Genomic DNA, 25,924 nt, shown 5'->3' with positions numbered 1-25,924 from the left:
AACTCAGAATTTTACGGCCATATATATATATATATATATATATATATATATATATATATATATATATATATATATATATATATATATATATATATATATATATATATATATATATATATATATATATATATATATATATATATATATATATATATATATATATATATATATATATATATATATATATATATATATATATATTAAGGAAGCCAACAGTCAACGAAACCAAGGCACATAGGGGAATGTTTCTAATCTGTTTTTTTTTATAATTTGGAGTGGCAATTAATCGTTGTTTTTAAAGAAAATAACTTATAAAGCAGCAAACGAGCCCCTCATTTAATATTCCTTGTCTGCTAATAGCTTAACGAGTGTCTCGGTTCTGGCAATCTTGATGCCATAGGTAGCATAAGAGGGCTCTCGCACAGTCTCCGCCCTCGCCGTTAGATGACGTTCTACGTCACATTCGCGGTATTACAGGACGTGCTACTTCCACCGCTATGGACGAGGGTGGCGCTGGTGAACACTCTCAAGGTTCGCTTACAAGCAAGACATAAATACCCACGAGAGCAGCAGATTGCACAGCCGTCGCCGTAGCTCAGTTGGTAACACTATTGTGCGGCCAGTCTTAGAATATGCCGTAATGATCTGGGACCCATATACCAAGATTAACATTAACAAATTAGAAAGGATTCAAAAGAAAGCAGTAAGATTTATTTATAATTCCTATGGTCGCACTTCTATCACTAATCTTATTAAAAAGAGTGGCTTACCATCCGTTACTGATAGAAACCGTATCTGTCGTTTGAAATTCTTTTTCCAGTTAATTCACGGGCAATACAACATTGACATCTCGAAAATTGTTAGTTACTCTAGTGGTTATGCAACACGCCTGAGGCAATCTCTTTCCGTAAAACCTTTATCCACAAGAACGAACTGCTACAAATATTCCTATTTTCCTAGAACTATTACCGAATGGAACAACCTTGCTGGTCATATAGTCGAAGAGAATAATTTGTCCCATTTTGAGGCGCTGCTGCAACAAGTGACGAAATTTTGAATGTTCGGTTGATGAGTAATTTGTTGAGATTTACTTAATTATATGCTTGGCTCTATGACTGCAGTATATATATTCTGAGGTTGTGAAACGATACAGTACAGTGTGATGTACTAATTTCGTTGCTGTGACGCCTTGTCTGCTGTATTTCCTTTTTTTTTGTCCTTTGGTGTTACACAAATTATGTACCCACCTGAGATGGTCTTGTTCAAGACCGCAGTATTTATAAATAAAAATAAATAAATAAATAAAAAATGTCGGCAGAGACGCCTAAAACTGCTTACGTGTGAGAAGGCCAAGTCCGCCCGCTCTCTTTGTGAGCGCCGTCGCCACGCGCTGTTGCGTGATGTAACCCTATGCCACGCAGCTGGCAATTCTAGCCGTGATGCCACAGCAGTTGCTGATGGGTTAGTGCCCTTATATGAGAATGCTGCGTGTTGAGACATAGCTGAGCGCGGCGAAGATGAAACTTTTGAAAAGGCCGCGGGCGTTGTTTACATAGGAAAGACCAACTCTCGAGCTTATAACCTGCCTCTCACGACACAAGTAAAATAGCGGTATTTTCAAAAATAACACAATTCTAAAATAACTGCTTCAGAAGGCTTGTCTCTTAGACTGAAGCAGATTGTGAAAGCGGGTTTGCTGCTGACTCCCGTTTCAAGAAATGTTACCGGAGTTCATTTCATATGCGACGTGTATAAGGTCACATATATATATCAGGTGACATTTGACTAAACTTATACAGCGTTTCCTCCTCTGACAGCATCGTATCATCCCATGACGGCTAGCTGCTTCATTGTTAACCGCCGCTATAAGCGTACAGTGCGTAGCTTTATTCCCACCAGAACTCCACGACTCCAAGTACTCGCTTACCTGGTAAGAGAGCACACCATTTTCCTTGTGTCGTCTGGTTCCGTCGGTCACGATCTTCATCGAAAATTGAATTGGCTGTTGGGGAAAGGAAATGGGCCAGTATCTGTCTCACATATTCCGGTGGACAACCGAACCGCGCCATAAGGGAAGGGACAAAGGTGGGAGTGGAAGAAGAAAATGAGAGGTGTCGTAGTGGAGGGCTCCGGAATAACTTCGACCACCTGCAGATCTTTAGCGCACGCTGACATCGCACAGCACGCGGGCGCATTTAGCATTTCGCCTCCATCCAAACGGGGACGCCGCGGCCGGGTCCGAACCCAAGTATTCCGGATCAATAGACGAGCGCCTTACCTACTGAGCCACCACGACAGGTCCTCATCATCTCCAGGACAAAGGCTTCTCCCATAAATTTCTGATAAGCCCTTCCCTGGCCCAGCACCGACCTCCATATGCAAAGTTCCTAATCACAGCTCCGCACTATACTTCCTGCCGCCCTCACCTACGCATTACTTCTGCTTAGTTCAGTAGATTAGTCTAACGAACTATCGGTTATTTTGCTTCTTACAAAACGCCACCCTTTAAAAGTCTCCATTTTTTAACAAAACCTGCAGACGCAGCGTGGCTACTCAGCCGGACGACCCAAGGGTGTGAATCCCGGTCGCGCCGGCCGCGTTTCGGTGGAGGCGAAACACAAAAGGCGCCCATGTGTTCTGCGATTTCAGTGCATGTTAAAGATCCTCAGGTGGTCGAAATTATTTCGGAGCCCTCCACTACGGCACCTCTTTCTTCCTTTCTTCTTTCACTCCCTCCTTTATTCCTTCCCTTACGGCGCGGTTCAGGTGTCAAACGATATATGAGACAGATACTGCGCCATTTCCTTTTTCCAAAAACCAATTATTATTATTATTATTATTTGAGTGAGCTAGTTCCACTCGGCCAGATGTAGCTATAACGTCAATCCAGGTGTAACCAGAGCTAAACCACAGCCATTTTGTAGCTCTAGCTACACTACACCACCACTTCGAGCCTTCAGCGTGGCCACCCCTGGTCACGTCTTTGGTCACGTGACCAGCCACGTGGTCGGTCACGTGGTGCTGCGCAGCACACCGACGAAACCGAGCTGCAACAGCTGTGTGCATGCGACGTGCCAAGTGGGAAAGGGAGAGGGAGAGAGTGAATCAATCCACGTCCGGGCACGAAGATGAAGAAGGAATGCCCAGCGAAACTGAGTTTGCAATTCGACTGAGCGAGTTCCACTCGGACAGCTGCAGCTATCGCGTCACTCAAGGTTTCGCCATGCTAAACCACAGCCATTTTTTATCATCATGGTGGAACACGGACTTTTCCCACTGCGGAAAGAAACTCGTAAATGTCAGCTGTTGCTGTTGTATTCTCTGAGGCACACATGTTTAAAAAATGCGTCATAGCATTTCTATTTTCATTTTCAACTATTATGGATTGCGAACATAGCTGCTTTATCCCGAAACAAGCACTCTGCCAGAAAAAAGACATGCAAGCAGAGACAGATGCTCCTTCTCTAAAGGCTAGTGCAGACAACCCGAAACATACCACAGCGGTCAGCCGCTTCTCTCTCCTCTGTCAGAAATACAGTCGTCAGACGGAAGATAAGGACCAGACTACATCCTTGAAACTGCGTTGTGCACTCAAGCTGCCAGGATTCGAACCCGACCGCGGCGGCTGCGTATCGATGTAGGCGAAGAGCTGTGCGATGTCAGTGCACATTAAAGATCCCCAGGTGGTCGAAATTATTCCGGAACCCTCCACTACACTACTTTCTTCCGTTCTTCTTTCACTCCCTCCTTTTTCCCTTTGCTTACAGCGTGGTTCATGTGTCCGCCGATATGGTATAGAGGCATTGCAGCATTTCCTTTCCCCAAAAACCAATTTTCAATGCCGAAATTCGTCCCCCACGTGACCAAGAAGAAAAAAAGCCAAGTGCGCAGGGGCGCGTGGTCGCACGTGCTTCGCGTGGCCCATCGTCACGTGACCTTTCCGGCGGGTATATAAGGAGGCGACATGCGGTCCTGCAACCCGTAATTCGTGAAGAAGAAGCGTGGAGGCTGGGCCCTGCCCAACCTGCCACGATGAGTGCGAGGCGGGTCCTCGACTCTATATATCAAAAACCAAAAGAAAGGTGCAAGCGGATTTGTGGCTACACTGAGCCCAGTCTCAAGACTTCGTCGATGTTGGTCGCAAGGCTAGGTATTTAATCAAAACGCAAATTATAAGCAGATCATTCTAACGAATCCCGCTCTTGAAAGGGCAACGCGGCGATTCATTGTTCATCATACACTGACACCACCGGGAAAATGCGAGCGCCCTTGTTTTTAAAGACGAGAGCGAATGTGAAGGCAGCGACGGTGCTCGTGTCTCGCTATTTCTCTCCTTGTGCCCTGCTCCTGTGTGCGCTATTATTCTGCCAAGTAATTAAGTTAATCTTCAGTACACACATTACAGACTGACAGAGCCGCGGTTTTGCAATCCACAGACATACATACAGTGAGAAACTAAAACCAAACTTAAAAGCAGTGTAAAAAATACAGTACATTAAGGCGTATGTCGCAGCACGGTAACGAATGCCATTTCTCTTCAAATCGTTGATGCGTTCACTTCCTGGGACCCCGCCGCGGCGGCTCAGTGGTTAGGGCGCTCGACTACTGATCCGGAGTTCGTTCCCGGGTTCGAACTCGACCGCTGCGCCAGCGTTTTTATGGAGGCAAAACGCTAAGGCTTCCGTGTGCTGTGCGATGTCAGTGCACGTTAAAGATCGCCAGGAGGTCGAAATTATTCCGGAGCCCACCACTACGGCACCTCTTTCTTCCTTTCTTCTTTCACACCCTCCTTTATCGCTTCTCTTACGGCGAGGTTCAGGTCTCCGCCGATATATGAGAGAGATACTGCGCCATTTCCTTTGCCCCAAAAAATTTATTATTATTATTATTAAAATATCAAGTGACCAAATGGGTCACCAAAATGTTTTTCTCCTGCCAGCAGAGCTTTGAACCAGTACTTCTCTTTGATTTCTGTTAAAAGTTTGTGCTCCATGACGTGATTACTGCTTCACTGAAATTTCTTGACATGCACGAAACATAGGGATGTGTATGCAGTCATTTATCACATCTTGCTCAGGGCGCAGTCTGATTTTGTAGGCAACTGTTCGTCCGATAGGAGGTCCCTAATGCGTCATCTGTGTGTGCTAACAGAGCAAAGCAAGCTTTGTCTCCTGACATTTCTTTGCCTCTGTGCCTGTTTCCTACTGTTGCTTTTAAATGCTATGTGTAGTGATACAGCAATCCACTAGTTTTCCTCTGAGCAAAAAGTGAGGCAACTCTTTCATGTTTGCCATCTGCCAAGCTTGTATGAATGAAAGACAAGGCAGCTGTCTGCTAGTTCGACCAGTTTCGCTGTGTAACGCCCCGCTTTTACCAACCTTGTTGCTGGCACTTTGCTTCTTGGCTGCTGCTAATGCTGTTAGGCGAATTTGACAAAAATTCCAGACAATCTGTTCAACCTATGTTTCTTTGGTAAAACTGGGGCATCAATGGACGCATTGCTATTTTTTTATTCAACACAAAAATCTACTGGATTTGGCACTTCGTGAAATGGGCATTATCAATGTGCAGATATACCGCATCACACTTCTTTCACACATTGCAACTTGTCTTGTTACTGGAGAAATCTGCCTCTGTGACCCTGATGTGTGCGGGATTTTACCACTTTTGCTGTGTGGCAGCAGCAATCGGCTCATTACTGTCATTGCCATCACATGTCCTGCAGCAGTCATGAAATTTTATTTTGTATCAAAAACAAATGTGTTTGTTGTGATACTTTGCAGAAAGGAAGTTTGTTCTACAGCTGACTTGCTCCAAAATTTTGCTCGAGCTTCAAAAGAAAATTGGAAGCAAAGCAATTAATTTTTTTAAAACAAGCTAATATTTCAGGGGGCTCAAATTTTGTGCAATATATCTTCCAGTGCACTCAATTTCCACTAACATATTGCAGTTTTTTCTGCCTTTGTATCACAGCTGATTTGTTTAGTCAATAAAATGCACCAGTTTCACTTACATCTATCCTGATCACCAGTTTATTGTCTACTTTACCCAGTACTCAGGCCTTCCCTTCCGATTAACTGTGTCAGTGCCACCAATGTCTAATCCCACCTCTATGTAAAATTATCTATGCATGCGTGGCTGTGCTGATGTTCGGCAAAAAAAAGATACAAATGACTAAATGCATGAGAAAATTGCATTCAACCCTTTAGGGCACTTTGTACACAACTGCGTACATTGCGAAATAATTTTTCTTGTGGTTTGCTTTAGTTGTCACTGATTTATTCATTTCAATCCCATTTAGCATCCATCATCCTCTAAATAGGGTGCTTTTTATGGTTGCAGCACATATTTTTCTGGCAGAATACAACAGCATAGCAACTGCTCCAGTATGTATGTTTGTAAACAATGCCTAGATCAAAAATTGGAATGCTTGTTCTGCTTTGTATTTGGCATTTCTGTTTTGGTTTTTAATGGTGCGCCAGCTGTCTTCAATTGTAATGAATTGCAGGGTTGTAGTTGTAATTAAGTCTTCAGGCCACATGGTCTGCTTTTGATCGCCGAAGTGCAAAACTCAGTATTCTTGAAGCTTAAAGAGCCTTGAAAGGCTAAAACAAGGGTTTTCCTCACCTTGCAGAAGTTTAGAGCATGATGGGTGCCTTGAATACTCCACTACACAGCTAAAAAGTGAACCCTGTGGCGTGAAGTCTTCACGTAGGGGTCTACATGCACCGTATCGGTGCAATTCCTACTGCTGACTTCTCCTTTTAGCTGTGTATTGTATGGTGCTGTGAGAGTAATTTATTTCGTGTTGAACAATCTCCTGTGGTTTATTAATTATCATGAATCCATCCTATGCGGTGCACACATTAAAAAACCTACCGAAAGCCAGTGGCTACCGTCGTTGGCTAGATTGCTTTTTGTGCATCCTGGAGACATTTATCTTAATAGTACCCTAACCAGAACACTACCGCTGTCTGTATTGGTGCCTCCCATATGTTGTCCTGGGGGCGACATCAACATTGAATGTCTTGCCTATTTTCTGTATAATCTTACACTTTTGTTTTTCCTGCCATCTTCCTGCCTCTATTGCCGCAATATTTGGCTGTATTAAATTAAAAAAAGCGGTTACCAATTTTATGTGTTCCCCCACTCTTCTTTGTATACTTCCGGGCCTTCAGAGTATGGAAATAAATTAATTTCCTCCTTGTCTGTAGTGCTCCTAAGTTTACTGTCATGTTTTTGTTCTCCTTCAGCTCTTCGGCTCATGGTGCCGCTTAGTTGTCTCTTTAAATACTGCGTGCAAGACCAACTGGAATGCTTGGCCCCAAAACACATGTTCGGGCTTTGTGTGACGTGTACTAGGCAATGAGTGTGCATACATGAACATTAAATTAAGTTTCTTGCATCACACAAATAAACCGGTCGCGGTGGCTCAGGGGTTATGGTGGTTGGCTGCTGACCCGAAAGACGCAGGTTCAATCCCGGCCGCAGCGGTAGAGGCCCGTGTACTGTGCGATGCCAGTTCACGGCAAAAAACCAGAGGGGGTCGAAATTATCGAGAGCTCTCTACTACAGCATCTCTCATAGCTTGAGTCGCTTTGGGATCATAAACCCCATAAAACAAAGCAAATAAAGCAAGTATCTTGCACATTGCATGCGTCTTACTGTAATATGGTGTCCACCACCGATATTTACTCTCTACCTCTATGGTCCTCCCCTGCCCCTTTGTGGAATAACAGGTGAAAGAACTTTTCCTTATCCGACCTCTCCACCTTTTCTGGCATATATCTTTCTCTCTTACTTGGAAGCTTGCTGTACTGTACTTGATCAGGCATCTAAAGGAGCTGCTTGATTTTATGGTAGGTGCATAACTGTTATTCTACGACGAAGAAACTTCAAGACGCTGCCTGGCTCGTGTTGCTTGTATGGACAGCAAGGGAGGTGATGCGGCCTCTAAGTGCTCAAGAAAATAATTTTGCCCCACCTCACAGAATGTTGTGCTTACTTGCATCGCACATATAGTGTAGCTGCTTCTGTGTGGTGATCGTGAGTGTTACGCATTCACTTGAACAAGTAGAAAAAATTTATGCCTTTCTAGGAAGGGAAAAACAAGCAGAATTGCTGACAGCATTTGTAATTTTTATGAAGTAATATATGTGCCACTTACATCACAAAAGTGCATGCGTGCAGGCTTGCGAAGCAAAATATGAGTACATCACTGAATTTTGTGAGGATACGCTCTATTCAAATTATGTTGTGAGTGTGTGTGTGTGTGGGGGGGGGGGGGAGTTTTCGCTTTGTTTTATGTTGTTTGTTATTAATGCCAGAAATGAATCTTTTTTCCCCGGCTTTGCACATTTAAGTTGACAATAAGGAATGCGCACTCGGTGTGTTCTCCTTGACGAGATTTACACCGATATTCCGCGCTTTGCAGTTTCATTTCGTGCGCGGGTGCATGCAAACATGACTAACAACAGAGTCTGGTGCAACGCGTTGCCTAAAATGTGCACATCGGCTTGCCTTGCCAAGCATGCATTTCAGCACTAAACACATCTTGGAGGCCTTCCAAGCGCACACAGATACAACTGCGCTGCACCCCGCTCTCTGTTAAAGCCGATACGTAACGATTAAAAGCTTTAGCTCCTTTGCTGACCTGACGGTATACCTGACGCGGCGCCTAGGAAACAGTGGGTTTCCGCAGAGTTTACAACGCTAATTATGCGAGCGTTGTCCTCAGACGGGGACTGCTGGCCTGCGCGTATTTAGGCGCCGTTTCAGCAGTGGCGGCACCACTCTAAAAATATAGCTCCCGTTGCTTCCTTTCCTGGCCCGGACGAGATGACTTTTCCCCCAGAAAACTGCCTTAGTCTCAGTTCCTGCATTCAACTGTGGCTGGTAAGCAAATGTGCGAAGCTGTCGTCGATCGTTATAAGGAGCAATGCCACAAAGGCATCATGCCGGCCAAAGCTTTCACTTTCCGCTCCCATTCGGCACGTACGCCATTACGAATACCCTGGCCCCGTTCCTGATGTTCGCCAGCTTCTCTGGGCAACAGTACGCACGCGTGTGGCGCCGCTCGTGACTCGCGGGTACGCCATCAGTTCCCCTCGACTGAAAAGTCGTCTAGGCTGCGCCCTCGCTCGCACCGCCGCATCGAACTCGATGAATCCTTTGACAACCGACGTGCGAGTCTTTCGCACTGAGTAGCCTAAGTCGGTCTGCCCTTAGCTGCTGCTCGACATCCGACATGATACTCAAGAGGCCGCAACATATTTCACTCCTTCGCACTGCCCCTCGACGCGTATGCACCGAAGATTGCAACGCAGAGGCTCAGCGCAAGCTCCCGGAGCGGCGTTCTGTACTTGGCTGTTCCGTACTTGGCGCCAATAGTAGCAGACGACGGTATTTATTTCTAGATCAATTTTTACTTTTTTTTCTCTTCACGTAATCAGATTCTGTGGGTACATAACCTGGCACCGCCTTGATGGTTACGTCACGCCTACGTCACAATTTGAACAAAATGGCGAAATGTCGAGAATAGGGCCCCTGGAGAGACTGCCAATCTTTTCCGGTATTGTGAAAAGCTGGATCGGCTGCACGTCGCAATCCAGAACAAACGATGTGGAAAATTGACGAATGGGGTCATCTTGCTCCACGGCAATGCCCATCCCCACGTCGCTGATGTGGTTACCACAAAACTGGCAAAGTGGGAAACGCTGCAACATCCGCCATACGGTACAGACCTGTCGCCGTGCGACTTCCACATTTTCGGGCGCTTGAAAAAACAGCTCAACGGAACCAGATTCGTGTCGGACGATGACGTGTAATAGTCAGTTACAGACTTTTAAAGCGAAAGCTTTACTGGCCGCAAGTTGAGCAGTTTCGCGTGATTTCTGGAGAGCTGTGCTTCGCAAGCGCGAGGAGCAGTGACGACACAAGGCGCATTTCTCTCTCTCGCTCCCTAGTCACAACTGCGCATGCGCCACTGGTAGCACCGAGCCACAGGTGTTCCGCCGCTACGCAACGCCGCGCCTTTCCTCAAAATGCAACTTTCAATTTTCAGTTTTCTCTTTCTTCTTTCCTTCCCTCCTTTAACCATTCCTTCACGGCGCGGTTCGGGTGTCCATCGAGATATGCGAGATGGTTACTCTGCTTTGCGCGCTCGCCGAACCATCTCCCATGAAGTCACACCGCGCGTCTCGCTGCCGCCGCCGTTTGGTATGACGTCACACCGCATTCCTCGTCGTCGCGCTTGCCTCCGCTCGCTTGTGCAGCTGCGTCGCATGCCTGATAACATGTCGGAGGATTGAAAAGGAGGGCTCGCGTGCGCTGCAACCACAGTTGTGTCGTCTTTAATGCGAGAACAACATAGCTAGACAACCAGACTAACCTGGACTTGCAATCAAGATTAACCAAGGCTAACCATGCAATGTCTTAGCTTTCGCTACGTATATCCTGGCATAGCCGAGCGAAGCCACTGCCAATTTCTTGAACCAGAAACCAAAAGAATTTTATGAGACGAGAATCACGTGACTCGTTAGTCTGTAGGACAAATGTCTAAATGCTCATCGAGACTACTTTTAAATAAAGTACCCCGTTTGACATATATTAGCATTGCCTCACTTTTATGACTCCCTGGCCCTCGCATTTGTAGCACGTAAATAAAATGATCATTCTGCACATGCCATCGCTTTTTCTTTAAGCGAAGGCTTCACTGCGCTACCTTGTAATGATTTCGTGTTGGTTGTGGTTTTGGCCTTCCCGTGAGCCAGAGGTCAAAACTCTTACAGCGCGGTTGGGGTGTCCACCGAATCAATCTTCAATTTTCTTTGAAAGCAAAGAAAAGGCGAATAACTGGCCCCTTGGGACGGTTGACACATCAGTCGCGTTTTAAGCTACGAGGCGGTAGTGACAGATGTGCTTTGAATGCGTTGGCATTCACAACGTTGTAGCAGAAACGCGGCAGTGAATCAGTAGACCGTCGGCGTTCTTTGCTCATTGGCGTTAGCGTTACCACTCTAGACTCCGATGGTATTGAGGAAAGAAAGGCGCATGCATAAGTGGCTCCCTGGGGCAGTAGACGTCTCAATCGCGCTTTTAGGTACGTGGCGGTGGGAAAAAATAAATGTCGGCTGCAGGCATTAGCGCTGGGAACGTTGCCGTGGCGGCTCAGTGATTAGGGCGCGCGGCTACTGATCCGCTGTACGTGGGTTCAAACCCGACAACGGCGGCAGTGTTTCGATGGAGGAGAAACGCAAAAAGGGCCCGTTTGCTGTGCTATGTCAGTGAAGGTTAAAGATCCCCAGGTGGTCGAAATTATCGTTGGAGACCTCCACTAAAGCGCATCTTCCTTTATTTAACTCCCTCCTATATCCCTTCTCTTAAGGCGCGGTTCATGTGTCAGCAGAGATGTGAGACACATACTGCGCCATTTCCTTTTCCCAACAACCAACCAATTTTCAACTTGTCGCAGACACACCACTGCAGCAAAAAGCCGAAGCAGCGTTCTGTCGGTGACCAACCTCTCGCAATAAACCATTAATTTAATCGCCACCTGTCAGGGAGATCCGGAGTTCCCGGGTTCGAACCCGACCGCGGCGGCTGCGTTTTTATGGAGGAAAAACGCTAAGGCGCCCGTGTGCTGTGCGATGTCAGTGCACGTTAAATATCCCCAGGTGGTCGAAATTATTCCGGAGCCCTCCACTACGGCACCTCTTTCTTTTCTTAGTCCCTCCTTTTTTCCTTCTCTTACGGCGCGGTTCAGGTGTCCGCCGATATATGAGGCAGATACTGCGCCATTTCCTCCCCCCCCCCCGGCAAAAAAAATTTTTAAGGGCGCAACCTAAACGCTCTTTGTAATCTTTAATCAACATCTTCGCCACGCATCAGTGACACAAGCAGCAACACCGCGCTAAAGACTTTCTAAAGTTGCTCCCTGTGTTTTTTTGCGTGTAGATCGCCTAAGATGGCGGCGGGAAAGTTAGGAAAATAATTTGTATTAATTTGACAAAGAAAATACCGAAGCATTTCTGAAAAGAGTATCTAAGCATGTTGCATTACAGAATGTCCTTATTCGATTGAGATCATGGCAGTTATCTGCGCCGTGCCGTGGAAGTGTCAGTTTGCATATAACAGCGCCTTACTGGCAAAATGAGTGTAATCTACGACATTATTCCACGGGAAAGGAGACACGCCAATTTCTTGATATTTTAGATACTGGCGATAAAATTGTAACCGTTAAGACAAGTTGAAATAAAAGTGTAGAGGCGTTATCTTAAGTTTGTACTCAGATTAAATTAGGTTCAGATGAAAAAAATTTATTGGGGCACTTCGTTCGCCTAAAGTGCAGTGAGGCGAAAGCCTTTAACGCGGTGTTGCTGTCTGTCGCTGATGTGTGCTGAAAATGTTAAGGAGTACAAAGAGCTTTTAGGCAGCATGTACTCTGCAAGTAACGGTCAACGGAGACGTGGAAAAGTGATCTTATCCTTTTGTTCTCTTCCTTTTCTATTTCTCCCTCCGTTCCTCTTCCCATGTGTAGGGTAGCATACCGGGCGGTGCCTAGTTAGCCTCCCTGTATTTCCGTCTTTCTCTCTCTCTTCCAGATCGGCGTTCAGGATTCGTCTGGATTGGGACGCGACAGCGTGTTGCAGCGTTGCCAAGGGGTCCACGGAACGCCACCGCCCGTTCGCCGCAACGCACTGCCAGTTGGACAATTTAAGGAAAGGAAATGATGCTTCTCGCATATCTCGGTAGACACCCGAACCGCGTTTGATTGACAGCTAGAGAGAGCTTTCGCGGACGGGCGGAAGAACAACTATGAGCCATTAAAGGTTAAACGTCGGCAGAGACGCCTAAAACTGCTTACGTGTGAGAAGGCGAAGTCCGCCCGCTCTCTTTGTGGGCGCCGTCGCCACGCGCTGTTGCGTGATGTAACCCGATGCCACGCAGCTGGCAATTCTAGCCGTGACGCCGCAGCAGTTGCTGATGGGTTAGTGCCCTTATATGAGAATGCTGCGTGTTGAGACATAGCTGAGCGCGGCGAAGATGAAACTTTTGAAAAGGCCGTGGGCGTTGTTTACATAGGAAAGACCAACTCTCGAGCTTATAACCTGTCTCTCACGACACAAGTAAAATAGCGGTATTTTCAAAAATAACACAATTCTAAAATAACTGCTTCAGAAGGCTTGCCTCTTAAACTGAAGCAGATTGTGAAAGCGGGTTTGCTGCTGACTCCCGTTTCAAGAAATGTTACCGGAGTTCATTTCATATGCGACGTGTATAAGGTCACATATATATATCAGGTGACATTTGTTTAAACTTATACAGCGTTTCCTCCTCTGACAGCATCGTATCATCCCATGACGGCTAGCTGCTTCATTGTTAACCGCCGATATAAACATACAGTGCGTAGCTTTATTCCCACCAGAACTCCACGACTCCAAGTACTCGCTTACCTGGTAAGAGAGCACACCATTTTCCTTGTGTCGTCTGGTTCCGTCGGTCACGATCTTCATCGAAAATTGAATTGGCTGTTGGGGAAAGGAAATGGGCCAGTATCTGTCTCACATATTCCGGTGGGCAACCGAACCGCGCCATAAGGGAAGGGACAAAGGTGGGAGTGAGGGAAGAAAATGAGAGGTGTCGTAGTGGAGGGCTCCGGAATAACTTCGACCACCTGCGGATCTTTAGCGCACACTGACATCGCACAGCACGCGGGCGCATTTAGCATTTCGCCTCCATCCAAACGGGCACGCCGCGGCCGGGTTCGAACCCAAGTATTCCGGATCAATAGACGAGCGCCTTACCTACTGAGAAACCGCGACAGGTCCTCATCATCTCCAGGACAAAGGCTTCTCCCATAAATTTTTGATAAGCCCTTCCCTGGCCCAGCACCGACCTCCAAATGCAAAGTTCCTAATCACAGCTCCGCACTATACTTCATGCCACCCTCACCTACGCTTTACTTCTGCTAATTTCATTATATTAGTCTATCGAACTACCGGTTATTTTGGTTCTTACAAAACGCCACCCTTTAAATGTCTTCATTTTTTAACAAAACCTGCAGACGCAGCTCGGCTACTCAGCCGGACGACCCAAGGGTGTGAATCGCGGTCGCGCCGGCCGCGTTTCGGTGGATGGATGGAAAACTTTATTAAGCAAGCGAGTTTGGACCGTGCAAGGCCTCAGGGCCACCGCACAGCCCTCACATTACGCGCATGTGTCCAGGCCACGTAGGGCCATGGCACTGGCACCCCGGTTCACGCAGCGAAGTTGCGTGTCCGGGTCCTGCTACGCAAGGAGGGCCTCCCATTCCTCCCATGTACCGATGGCGGGCTGTCCCTGCGGGGGAGGATCGGCAGGGCAGCCGAAGAGGATGTGGTCCAGGGTGGCGTGCGGAGCTCCGCAGAGAGTGCACTCTGGGGAAACATGGCGGAAGTAGGAGAGACGCTGAGGGGTAGGAAGAGTTCGGGTCTGGAGTCGCCTCCAGAGGATTTGTTGGGAGTGGGATAGGCGGGGGTGGGGAGGGGGATAGAGTCGACGGGCAAGGCGTGCTTGTTGAGTTAATTCTGAAAACGTGTGTGCCCGCTCCCTCGAGAAATCCCGGCTGGGGTCGCCATTTGCCCGGCAAATAAGTCCTCGGGCTATGTTATCGGGGGCCTCATTTCCGGGATTGCCAGAGTGAGCCGGCACCCACACGAGCTCAATACGCCTATCGGGATTTAGGGTGCACATTCTCAATATCTGCCACGCGGGGGATGGACGCGTCCGCGGGCGAAGTTAAGAACGGCTGTTTTGGAATCGCTAAGTATATAAGCCGCATTGGTTTGGGCAATGGCTATTGCTATAGCTGCTTCCTCTGCTTCTTCCGGGGTACAAAGGAGGTCTATGAAATGGGTAAATGGGGGGGCTGCTGGATGGTAAGCCACAGCTACTGAACGGTCTGGACCACATGCGGCGTCCACCCAGCGCACATCCTCTGAAGTGCCATATTCTTTATGAAGAGCTTTGGCTCGCGCGACACAAAGATCTCCAGGTGGTCGAAATTACCGGAGACCTCCACTACGGCACCTCATTCTTCCTTTCTTCTTTCACTCCCTCCCTTATCACTTCCCTTACGGCGTGGTTCAGGTCGCCACCGATATGTGAGACAGATACTGTGCCATTTCCTTTCCAAAAAATCAATTTTCATTTTTTTACAGGCGATGGGGGAGGGGAGAAGTGAAAGAGAGAAGAGGAAGAAACTGGTGGAGGCGAATTTTTGCGGACGGGGCAGAGTGGAGACCAGTTGTCGTTGTTGTTGTTGTTGTTGTTGTTGTTGTTGTTGTTGTTGTTGTTGTTGTTGTTGTTGTTGTTGTTGTTGTTGTTGTTGTTGTTGTTGTCGTCGTCGTCGTTGTTGTTGTTGTTGTTGTTGTTGTTGTTGTTGTTGTTGTTGTTGTTGTTGTTGTTGTTGTTGTTGTTGTTGTTGTTGTTGTTGTTGTTGTTGTTGTTGTTGTTGTTGTTGTTGTTGTTGTTGTTGTACTCCACCGTCATTTCGGGAGAATGGCGCTGCCTGTACTAATCGGCCGCCGCTTCAATGATAATATTAATAATTGGTTTTGGGGGAAAGCAATGGCGCAGTATCTGTCTCATATATCGTTGGACACCTGAACCGCGCCGTAAAAAAAGGGGTAAAGGAGGAAGTGAAAGAAGAAAGGAAGAAAGAGGTGCCGTAGTGGTGGGCTCCGGAATAATTTCGACCACCTGGGGATCTTTAACGTGCACTGATATTGAACAGCACACGGGCGCCTTAGCGTTTTGCCACCACAAAAACGCAGCCGCCGCGATCGAGTTCGAAACCGGGAACTCCGGATCAGTAGCCGAGCGTCCAGACCACTGAGCCACCGGGGCGGGTTAATGAACGGCAGGCTTCAATGAACGACCGCATTTCTGTACGCAATTTCAGGAGCTGGCCAAGATGGCGCAGCGCTGCAGTTTTTTTAGCGAAAGCGATCGATGTAGTAAGAGATCGAAGTGCGGTCAATAAATAGGCCCTGTACGTAATATCGACATCAGGAGCATTTACAACCAGCCTCATGTGCGATGACGTCGTCACCACTTGCAGTCCTACAACTGTCATTTCTAAAATGGCGAGAAACGCGAAATACGTGAACAGGAGGCACAGAATCAGCGCTGACTCACAACGGAATATTTAATAACAACAGCCAAGACATTATAAGGAAAGCGCGGCCAGTCAATCAAACAACAACGAACCGCACATGTTGCTATGTGGTGTTCAGATATAAAGCATCCCTGTTGTTGTTGTTGTTGTTGTTGTTGTTGTTGTTGTTGTTGTTGTTGTTGTTGTTGTTGTTGTTGTTGTTGTTGTTGTTGTTGTTGTTGTTGTTGTTGTTGTTGTTGTTGTTGTTGTTGTTGTTGTTGTTGTTGTTGTTGTTGTTGTTGTTGTTGTTGTTGTTACCGTGGTGACATGGCACATACCTACGTCAGGCAGGAATACAGACGGATTGCTGACACACGAACTTCTTTTTTTCTTCATGCAATTTGCTTTCATATTGTCTCCCGTTGACCGGGTTGGGTATCTCAACAATATATCATTATAATGCTTGAGTAGCAGCAAGAATTGTAGTCTCTGCATAGGTAAACTAGATTAATAGATTTATTTGCATCCATGTCAATTGTATGTTCCCAGCGCGCAAAGTTGGTACCAGAAGATGACGTGCAAAACAACCCTGAATTATGAATTGAATATATCATTGAATAAAACAGGTCCGACTGGCCCTATTTGCACATGTCAAGTACAATATTTTGGAAGGGGCAACAGATCGTCCGCGATTACATGCTCCCGTAATTACATGTTCCCTATTACACGTCCTCTTGTCGGCATGCTGTGTGAGGTCTTGGCGCCAGAACGGAGAAAAACACAGAGGCGATCTTAAGCGGACATTGGCGAAAATTCACCCGCCTCTGGTGCTACGTGCTGCGCGACCGCCAGAGTAGCGCATGCGTCAGTAGCGGCGTCTGCATTGTCCCGCGGTGGTAAACGCCCGTGCGTGATGCGAAGGGGCCTAATACCTCCCCTGCATTCCAAGAGGTATACGCGCTGTCCTGCTGGCACTCGATGATCGAGGGCGACAGTGCCGCGTGAGTTGCGGTAATTATGTAATGCGCACACCAGCGACACAGGTACCATGGCGCCATCCATCAGCACCCAAAGTAGCGAGTCGCCATGCATTATAAAGCCGCAGAAAAAGCCGAGTGCACTGTCGCTCGCGAAGTAATGCTTAGGAAAGAAAAGCGGCTGATATCTGGGGACGCTCCCCAAAACTCGAGAGCCGCTATCGGTATCTATGAGCAGTCCATGAATACGCTACGCCTTCCTGCTGCGCATTTCATTGTTAAATCTACTCCCAGTGAAGAATAGTCTCCGATTTTTTATCCAGATTTTCAGTAGTTCGGCTTACACACCTGTCGCCTGTTTTTGCGTTGTCAACTGCCTCTGCTGTCCCGTAATCACAAAGTGAACAAAGGAGGGGTAAGCCTCCGGGTTATCTTACGTCATGTGCCTCCTCGGAGCACCGCCACGGCGAAATCGCAAGTTCGCGGTCAGTAAAGCTTTCGCTTTAATATCCGCGTTGAGGCGCGTGTTGTCACGTCATGTGCCTCCTCGAAGCTTTTATATATGTGCCGATAAGCGCAGGCGAGGAGTCACGTATGCCAGCTGGTTTCCCGAAGCACGCTGAGTGCGGCCAGGTGGCGGCTCATCAAAACGTCGAAAAAAAAATTACAAGACACTTTGGCAATTGAAGTGTTGAGAAGCGAAAGCCGACCATTCTGTGACAATTTTCACTATGCCTTGACGGCTTCCGGTGGATGTGACGTCACATCATTCCCGTGCCAATATCTATACCCGAATTATACACCTTTCGCAGATCTTAACTATTAATCACGATTAATTACACATTTTTCTATCTAATTTGAGACAAATCCAACGTTTTTTCGACCATTCTGTGACAATTTTCACTATGCCGTGACGACTTCCATTGGATGTGACGTCACCTCGTTCCCGTGGCTTTATTTACGACCGCACTTTTTCGACTCAATTTTGACATTTTGACTAGAATTATTAATTACTCTACAGTAATAAAACGGGGCTTCTAGGTTCATTTTTTCTCCTCTCGCTGAAGCAACCATTGGTTTTCTCCTATGTTTTTTTAGTTCCCGAGTTAACACGTGTGACACCCTCTGTTAACGGACGGATGACAGCATGAGGCAGTAAACGCTTTCGCCTTAATACAGCCATCCGCTCAGAAATAAGAGTCATTAATAATGACCGTACACTACGATAACCGCCTCTTGAAAATACAAATGTGGTGCTATATCGCAGTTTTCATGTTTTCATCCACTATTCTTTTAAGGTTTGAGCGAACACTTGCACCTAACGTTTACAATTGACAGCTCCTGTTTTTGAAACTGTGCTCCTATATTAGATCATTTTTTCACAGGTGTACATTTTTTTTTCACTAGGGCTTTAGGTATCTGGGGATCAAGGCTTTCCATGCTGTCACAATATTATCGCTATCATCAGCGTAACAAATCAAGAGCAAGGTTACGGTTTTCAGTGTAGTTATTACACCAGCCGCGAGCTCAACTTCCGACCAACCTTATGTTTCATAAAGAAGTAATAAATTCAGTTAAGGCGCAATTCTACTGTCTAAAATGACAGCCTGCAGAGCTTATAGTGAATGCAATATCTCTGACGAATCCTTTTCTCAGTACAGGACAGCCAAGCTACCAGAACAATGAACGTGCTGCAGGCCATGCTTGTCACAACCTTGGGGACGTTGGTTGGGGCAAAAAAACTCTTTTGTGAAGGTAAGCCCTCGTTTAAATCTTCTACATATGTTTCGCATTGTTCCCCAGCTGAGTCTGCTCTACAGACACGAAAGAGGTCAACTGTTCAACAACCAACCTGGACTGGAAGCTCAAAGTTCGTTGAGACTAAATGTCCCCGCCAACTTTGAGCTTTGAGAGATATAGCTATTATTTCTTTGCTACTACATTTCCTCGCATGTCTTCTTGTTATCGAGATGAGCCTTGCAATGCGAAAAAAAAATGTTCAAAATCACCGCAGGAATGCCGCGCCATCTCTCGGGCAGTGCCGGTGCATGATTAATCAGTAATGAATGACTGAATGACTCAGCATAAAGTGTGCCAGCTTCAGTGACACTCGTCATCTGTCCCGAAGCACCTACTAATGTGGGTTCAAAATCAGTATTGTCGAAATGAGGCAACTACTTCAAAATTTATTGCTGACCTGTCATGCTGATTATTGATGACCCATTTTCTTACAAACCAGAACCAAGGTTTTTCATCATTGATTCGCATCAGACAGATCTGAGCGCTTTTTCTGTGCACTCACAATTTTCGAAGTGGATAACAAGAACGTATTGATGGTTTAAAAAGTGGCATAGTTGCTCAATCGCCAACGTTGAATGACCAGTTCAGAAGGTCCCTATCCCTCTCCCCCTCCTACCGTCCTGCAGTAGAGCGGCGACTAGCCTTACTAAGCTCTCTTGCCATTTATTTTCCATCGCTTTACGATGTCGGCGGTGTTAACCAAACAGAAAAACAATATATAAACATTATACAATATCATGCAGGGTTAAAACTTGAGTGACCCTGACTCCTACCCAAGGAAACTAGATAACAATGAAGATTTGATAAAAATAAAATTGGCGAAAATCGAGCAAGGAACGCCTTGAATACGTTTCTCGTTTAACATTATTCATGATTGTTGCTCTATTTTCTCTTTTGATATCATAATAAACTGCGTTTCCTTTATTAGCAGCTTACCACTGGATTCCTTCCAATTACCTCATAATTACTCCTTTTTCGCGTTCTTAGGCTTGACGTTCCCTCTCTTGTTTGTCGTCACTGTCCAGAATGCTGGAGTCCCAATCAAGAAAAGGCAAAGTGCGGTGTGGAGTATCTGTACGAAGACACTTGCCGTGGGGTGCCTTATATAAGGTGCAAGATCGGATATTGCAGGTGCCACTGCATATTCGGCTTCTATCGGCGATGGGACTACCAGTGCGTGAAAGAGAGAGAATGCTGTGAGTAAGAAAGCATAAGCGCCATTGAGGCTATACTCGAAACGTTGTTTTAATGTTTCAGTGGTGTGCAAGCTATCAGGTGCACTCAGGCGTTAAAAACTGCGCTAGATGAGATGAGACGAGAACGTTGGAAGATCTCAATACTTTTTCCAATGTCAGTTCTTGCAGAAAGATCCCAAGAGATCTCGTGGGGATCATATGTATAAATTACGTCATCACTTGGAAAAGCCATGTGGATTGTAACTTATAGGACTCTTGCGTCATTGATCCTATTAATTATCCTGTTATCCTTTCCTAGTCAGTGTGTCATGCAGCACAGTAAACCTATTGTCTATTACCGGGATCGCCTTGCACAGATACGTTAACTACATGAGACCTGCACAACATTGGCCCCTTTAACAACTCACAGTGCAGCATGTGTCAGTGTCTTCAATTTTTCGTTCCAACATTTACGAAAAAATAGTCTAGTTATCTCATTTTAACTAAGCAAGGCAGATTTTTTACGCCTGAAGATTGCGCCGTGCTGCTAAGGGACGGTGAATGCCCCATTTGATAGAATAGGTTTTAGCAAATAGGGATATTCAAAATTCCGCAAGAGCACTTTCCTACATAACTATGTTGCCAAAGGCAAGCTGGCCTACTTCTCTAAAAAAAAACGTCGTGGGCTATTGGATAGGCGCTAACGGTGTGGGTAGAATCTAGGAAATGTATTTTGGAAGAATTAAACAAAAAACTAGTCCCTCTTGCTTTGTTTCAGCCGGACACGCATGGACAGCCATTCTATCACGGGCAACTTTGTTACGCGGGAAAGCGTGCTTGCGGAATTTCGCACATTCTCTGCACTTAGTTCTTGAGGCAATAATTTATAACTATTCTCCTTTGCATTTTTTATGAAATCAAATATCGTATGGTATGGTATGATATGATGAGATATGAGAGGTTTAGACTCTCAGACATGCCGGTTGTTGAGTGGTCATGGCTCTTGGCTGCTGAGCAGGGGGGCACAGGATTACATATAGGGCGGTAGCTTATCGATGGAGTTGAGTAGACATAACAGCCACATGCTGAATGAAAATAATAAAACAACAAAAATTAGCTGCGGTTTGACTACTGCTGAACCTGGTTAGAGAGCTAAAGATGTGATGTATCGGGCAAGTAGACGCAGTTTGGCGTCTGTAACGTTGAGTGCGTTCCGCACACTGGATAGGCAGCGCGCCCACCCTGCCACCATGGCAGTTAAATTAAGTAAATTAAACGCGACTGCCGCGGTTGGGTTCGAACCCGGGTACTCCGGATCAGTAGCCGAACGCCTAACCACTAAGCCACCGTGGGGGTAGAGAAAGTTCATAAGATTACCGATTGAGAACGCGTAACATTGCGCCTGCTATGTGGCGCCCTGTCCACACCACTCCGAAGTGGCGGACACTGGCGTTTAAACGACAGAAGTTGGGTTTGTGCGAGCCCCGCCCTCGGTCTATGCAACGAAGAAGTGCGGCAAATCTACAATAAATGGGCGTTGAGAGCCGGCGGCCTGCCCATGCCGTTACGGGGCCTTCGATGAAAGTGCAACGCACCACTCTCGAGTCGACACTACTCCCTTCAACCAAGCGGGCCAGCGATGCGCTGCATACTCGCAGACCCCGGTGAACAGTTTGTGTTTTTGCTTGCCTCTCGGATGCACGGGTGTATTTTTGTGCTAAGATATCTATGCATTCCAATCTCTCTCACGTTTAACTCTATGTATGTGAGGTTATGTGTCCAGTGCAAGTGCTCTTTATCGTGTCTGTGCTGCATAAACAATGTTGTACCGTGAAGCTTTCGTGCCGACCCGTTCGCAGCCCTGCGACGGGCGCGAGCTGGGCACCAAACGGCCAGCCCCCTTTGTCACTTGGCAGTTGTGCCCTGACTCAGCTTGTTACGTTAAATCGAGGACGCCTCCTGCGACACCGCAACAACCGCCTTCGCACACTCTAAGGGCGTCTCAGTACGCAAAGCATTTGTCCGCATTGGACAATGGTAGGGTACGTGCTGTTCACACGCCGAAGCTGCACTTGGGTTACCAGAGAGGTCGTAGTGGAGGGCTCCGGGCATATTTCGAGAACCTGGGGCTCTTACGTAAAAACACGCTAACATCATACTGCGGCGCAGCGCAATTTACAATGTACCCCCATCGAAATACCACAGCCGTCTCCAGGATTTGGTTCCTTGGCCTCGGACTTGGGTGATCTAGAGCCATGGCCACTAAGCAACGGTAGCATGTGACAACTGGACAACGCATGCACTTACTTAAGGGGGAAGACAGTGCGCGCTTAAATTTTATATGACGGAGGAAGTCGCCACTATTGCTTCAAGTAACCGCTCCGTAGCTCAAAGTTTCTGAATTACTCGTTGCCGCGAGCTCTGAAAGGAGATAAGGAGATAAGCAGCGAAAGAAATCACATTCAGGGCCAGCAGTGAGGAAACGAATAAAAATTCGTTTAAGTGGTATGGTATGGTTTGATATGGTATGGTATGGTATGGTATGGTATGGTATGGTATGGTATGGTATGGTATGGTAAGGTATGGTATGGTATGGTATGGTATGGCATTGTATGGTACGGTATGGTATGGTATGGTATGGACTTCTCATGTTTAATTCTTTTCTCTTACGGTAACTTTCGCATACGAATAAAAGCTACCTCTAACAGCAAGGCATAATTATATTATGTGCAAACAGAATTTATTTGTGAGTATATCGATGGAAGAGCTCTGCAGAGAGTTGTGATTAATTTTTTCGCCCTCTTACAATCAACATGATGCTGGTACTAAATACAAATCAAAGATCCGAGGCAGATGAGTCCTGAACAGGTGAGCATTTCATTCTGTGCATTTCTGCTAAAGATGTTCTCTTATGAATATCTCAGTCTCTTTCAAAGATTATACCTTTTGTTGGAAAAACTTTAAGAACTTTACGCTTTTATTTTTTCAATTTTGAATTCTCGCGGGCTTGTGAAAACTCACGCAGCCACGACGCGTGTTCTGAAATTCACGAAACCTTGTGCGGGTTCATCTACTCTTCGAATTATTGAGGCTTCCGTTTTTAAAGTTTTTTCATATTTTTATTGGCGTAACGGACAATTTCGTAACAATGACATTGGAACCTTGCGGAGTAGCTGTCCACAAACTCTCCAGTTTGTGGTCAAGCATTGAAGAATGTCATTTTGCTTGTTCTGAGAACATGCTCAACTAGTGCCTACGAAGAACCATATTTTTTGTATCTGTCTCAATCAAAATTTCAAAAACTCCCCGTCACCTGCAAATACCACTGCCAATCAGTTTTAGGTTTTCTTTGGTGGTAGTGGTTTTATTAAAAATAATAGTAAAAAGGAAGGAAAAGATTTTTGCTAGCCCCGGCATCTGCCATCGATACTGAAGCACCTGAGCTGGGGCAGCGGATTCTTTTCCAGCAAGGTTAGGGTTGAAAGGTTAGACTGAGTTCAGTGACCTTACAGCAGCTGTGGCGCGTTTTCTGCAGCATACACTTGGCACTGCTTTGAGTAGTATGTCCGTAAGTGCGGTGTCCTTCATACTGTAACATTTTAATATTCTTTTGCGAACAATAACGAAAGATGATGGCATTTATATAGTCCGTATGCTACACCCACGTCGGTAGTTGCTGGGTAAAAGGAAGAGCTGATTCATGAAAAAGTGGACGGCCGTGATTAAATTAACGCAGCACCTTACATAATAACAGAGAAGTGAAACAGGGGCAGCATTCGCAAATAAATTTATGTCTCCTATTATCAAACCAGCATCTGCCTCTAAAAAAACTGGACCGCGTTTTCTTTGCAGTGGTTGAAAAGCACAGATGACGTTTACCTAAAATTTATGTCAGGTTACCAAGGGAGGTGGCATCCGTTTAAGTGCTTCAAATCTAAGCATTCTCGTGTCCAGAATGGAAATACCTACTACCGAAATGTAGAGTTCTTACAAACTTATCAGGTGAGTACAATCTGTAGTTTATCTCGAGGCATGTAGACTATTTTCTAAAAAAAAGCAAAGCAGAAAGTTTCTCTATTATAAGGAAGTTGAAGGACATGAAACGTTTTTGAAAACTTTTTTTCTGACAGCATTTGGCACCGCTTACATTAATATTCCACTGCTACTTCCCGGGGCCTAGAAAGAAACTGACCACGACTCTACGTCTATTGCATTGTCGTAGCACTGTCCAGTAGCTCTGTACGAACAATACCTTTAATACATGTAACGGATCGTCAGCTATGCACTGCCGGTTCAATGTCCTTGACTTGTTTTCACGTTCGCGACATTTACGTTTTTCATAATCTCAGAATGTTTATGTATTTGAAGAACCGCGGCAAAACGAGCCTTTCAGAGCCATCCCCACTTTTTAAAAGCCCTAAAACGGCCTCATGCATGGGGCCTCAAAACTTTTAGGGAACTTATACCTCATTTCTTTTCAGAAGGCTCTTATTACACACAGCGTTGAGAAAGAAGCGAACACGTTCTTCTTAAAACTGTCCAACGCTTGATAGTTAAAGAATATAAAACCACAAGATGTATTTTTTTTCGTTTTCAGGGCAAATGGTCAACCAGGTAAGTTGGCATCTGGGGTGTCTAATTTCATGTGAGGGGGGAGGGGAAGTGTCACCTTTGAGGACGCTGAAACTCGAGGCGTTCGTTATACCTCGAAGGTAGAGGAGTTAAAGGCGGCGCGGTTTGTGACCCCGCTCGGTTAATGATGCCTCGAGCTAGAGCATGTCCCCTCTCATTTCCCTCCAGTTCCTCGCGGCCTGGGGTCCAGGTGATTTGGTGGTGCTTGGTGAGGGTTTAGTGCCCATGAGCCGACTGACGTGCTTGGGAACTCGGCCTCTCAGGAAGTTTCGACACGCGTGTTGTGAGTCTGTTATCACTTGAGCGCTTTGACCTTGGGACTCGTAATGTGTCCTACTTTCCGTACTGCTGAAAACGCTTCTGTCGTCTTTCGCCCAGACGGAAAGCATTCAATACGAATCGAATGCGACTTTTCTCTATGATCCGCATTCTTGGTCTTTGGATGCATAGAGGAAAGTCGCATTCGATTCGCACTGAATGCTTTCCGAGTACGAAAATGACAGCAGAAACGTTTCTCCCAATAACGAAGGTAAGCCTCGTTATTTAGACCTGCTACGCACATACACGGAGACAACCTCTAGCACACACTAAATGTATACAGAAATGATTTTAATGGTGCCTCCGCGGCGGCTGTAGCTGGTGGTTATGGTGCTCTGTTGCTGACTTGAAAGACGCGGGTTCGATCTCGGCCACACCGGTCGAATTTCGATGGAGGCTAAATTCTAGAGGCCCGAGCAGTGTGCCATGTAAGTGCACATTACAGAACTTCAGGTGGTCAAAATTATCCAGAGCCGTCCAGTACGGCGTCCCCCATAGGATGAGTCGCTTTGGGACGATAAATTCCATATACCAACACCAATGGTGCATCCACTTTACTCCTAAGGAACTGTTTTCATTTTATGTTTCTCTTCCTTGGCTAATCCCACCTCTGGAAGGGAACTCCGCTGTGATTAGCTGCCTGGCGCGTTGGCCGTGCCTGCTGCTCGGCCGTATTGGATTTGGCGGCGTCGCTGCCACACCGACCGTAGCTGTGATTGGTCCTTTCCTACCTGACGTCCTGTTGCACGCGTCACAACTGTCGTCTCGACCGAATGAAAAGAAAACGAAACCAATCTTTACATAATACAGCCCACGGTGTCAATTTCCCAATTTATGACGAGATTTCTTGCTTCATGAATGTGCTATAGCGACTAACAGTGCGT

The 25,924-nt window shown here is 46.2% G+C and overlaps 1 protein-coding gene across 1 annotated transcript in view; it reads left to right on the top strand.

Annotated features, from left to right (window-relative positions):
* The first annotated feature begins 13,332 nt into the window (after positions 1-13,332).
* Positions 13,333-25,924, top strand: part of LOC144100871 (uncharacterized) — a 62,761-nt gene continuing 50,169 nt past the window's right edge. The window contains exon 1 of the mRNA XM_077633763.1: positions 13,333-13,457. Coding sequence (XP_077489889.1) covers positions 13,359-13,457 — 99 coding nt within the window. The 5' untranslated portion in view covers positions 13,333-13,358. The remainder of the gene's footprint in view (positions 13,458-25,924) is intronic.

The sequence above is a fragment of the Amblyomma americanum genome, chromosome 8 (genome assembly GCF_052857255.1).
Source record: "Amblyomma americanum isolate KBUSLIRL-KWMA chromosome 8, ASM5285725v1, whole genome shotgun sequence".
NCBI classification, from domain to species: domain Eukaryota; kingdom Metazoa; phylum Arthropoda; class Arachnida; order Ixodida; family Ixodidae; genus Amblyomma; species Amblyomma americanum.
The sequence above is the reverse complement of the archived record's forward strand: the minus strand, read 5'-3'. Positions and strand labels throughout refer to the sequence as shown.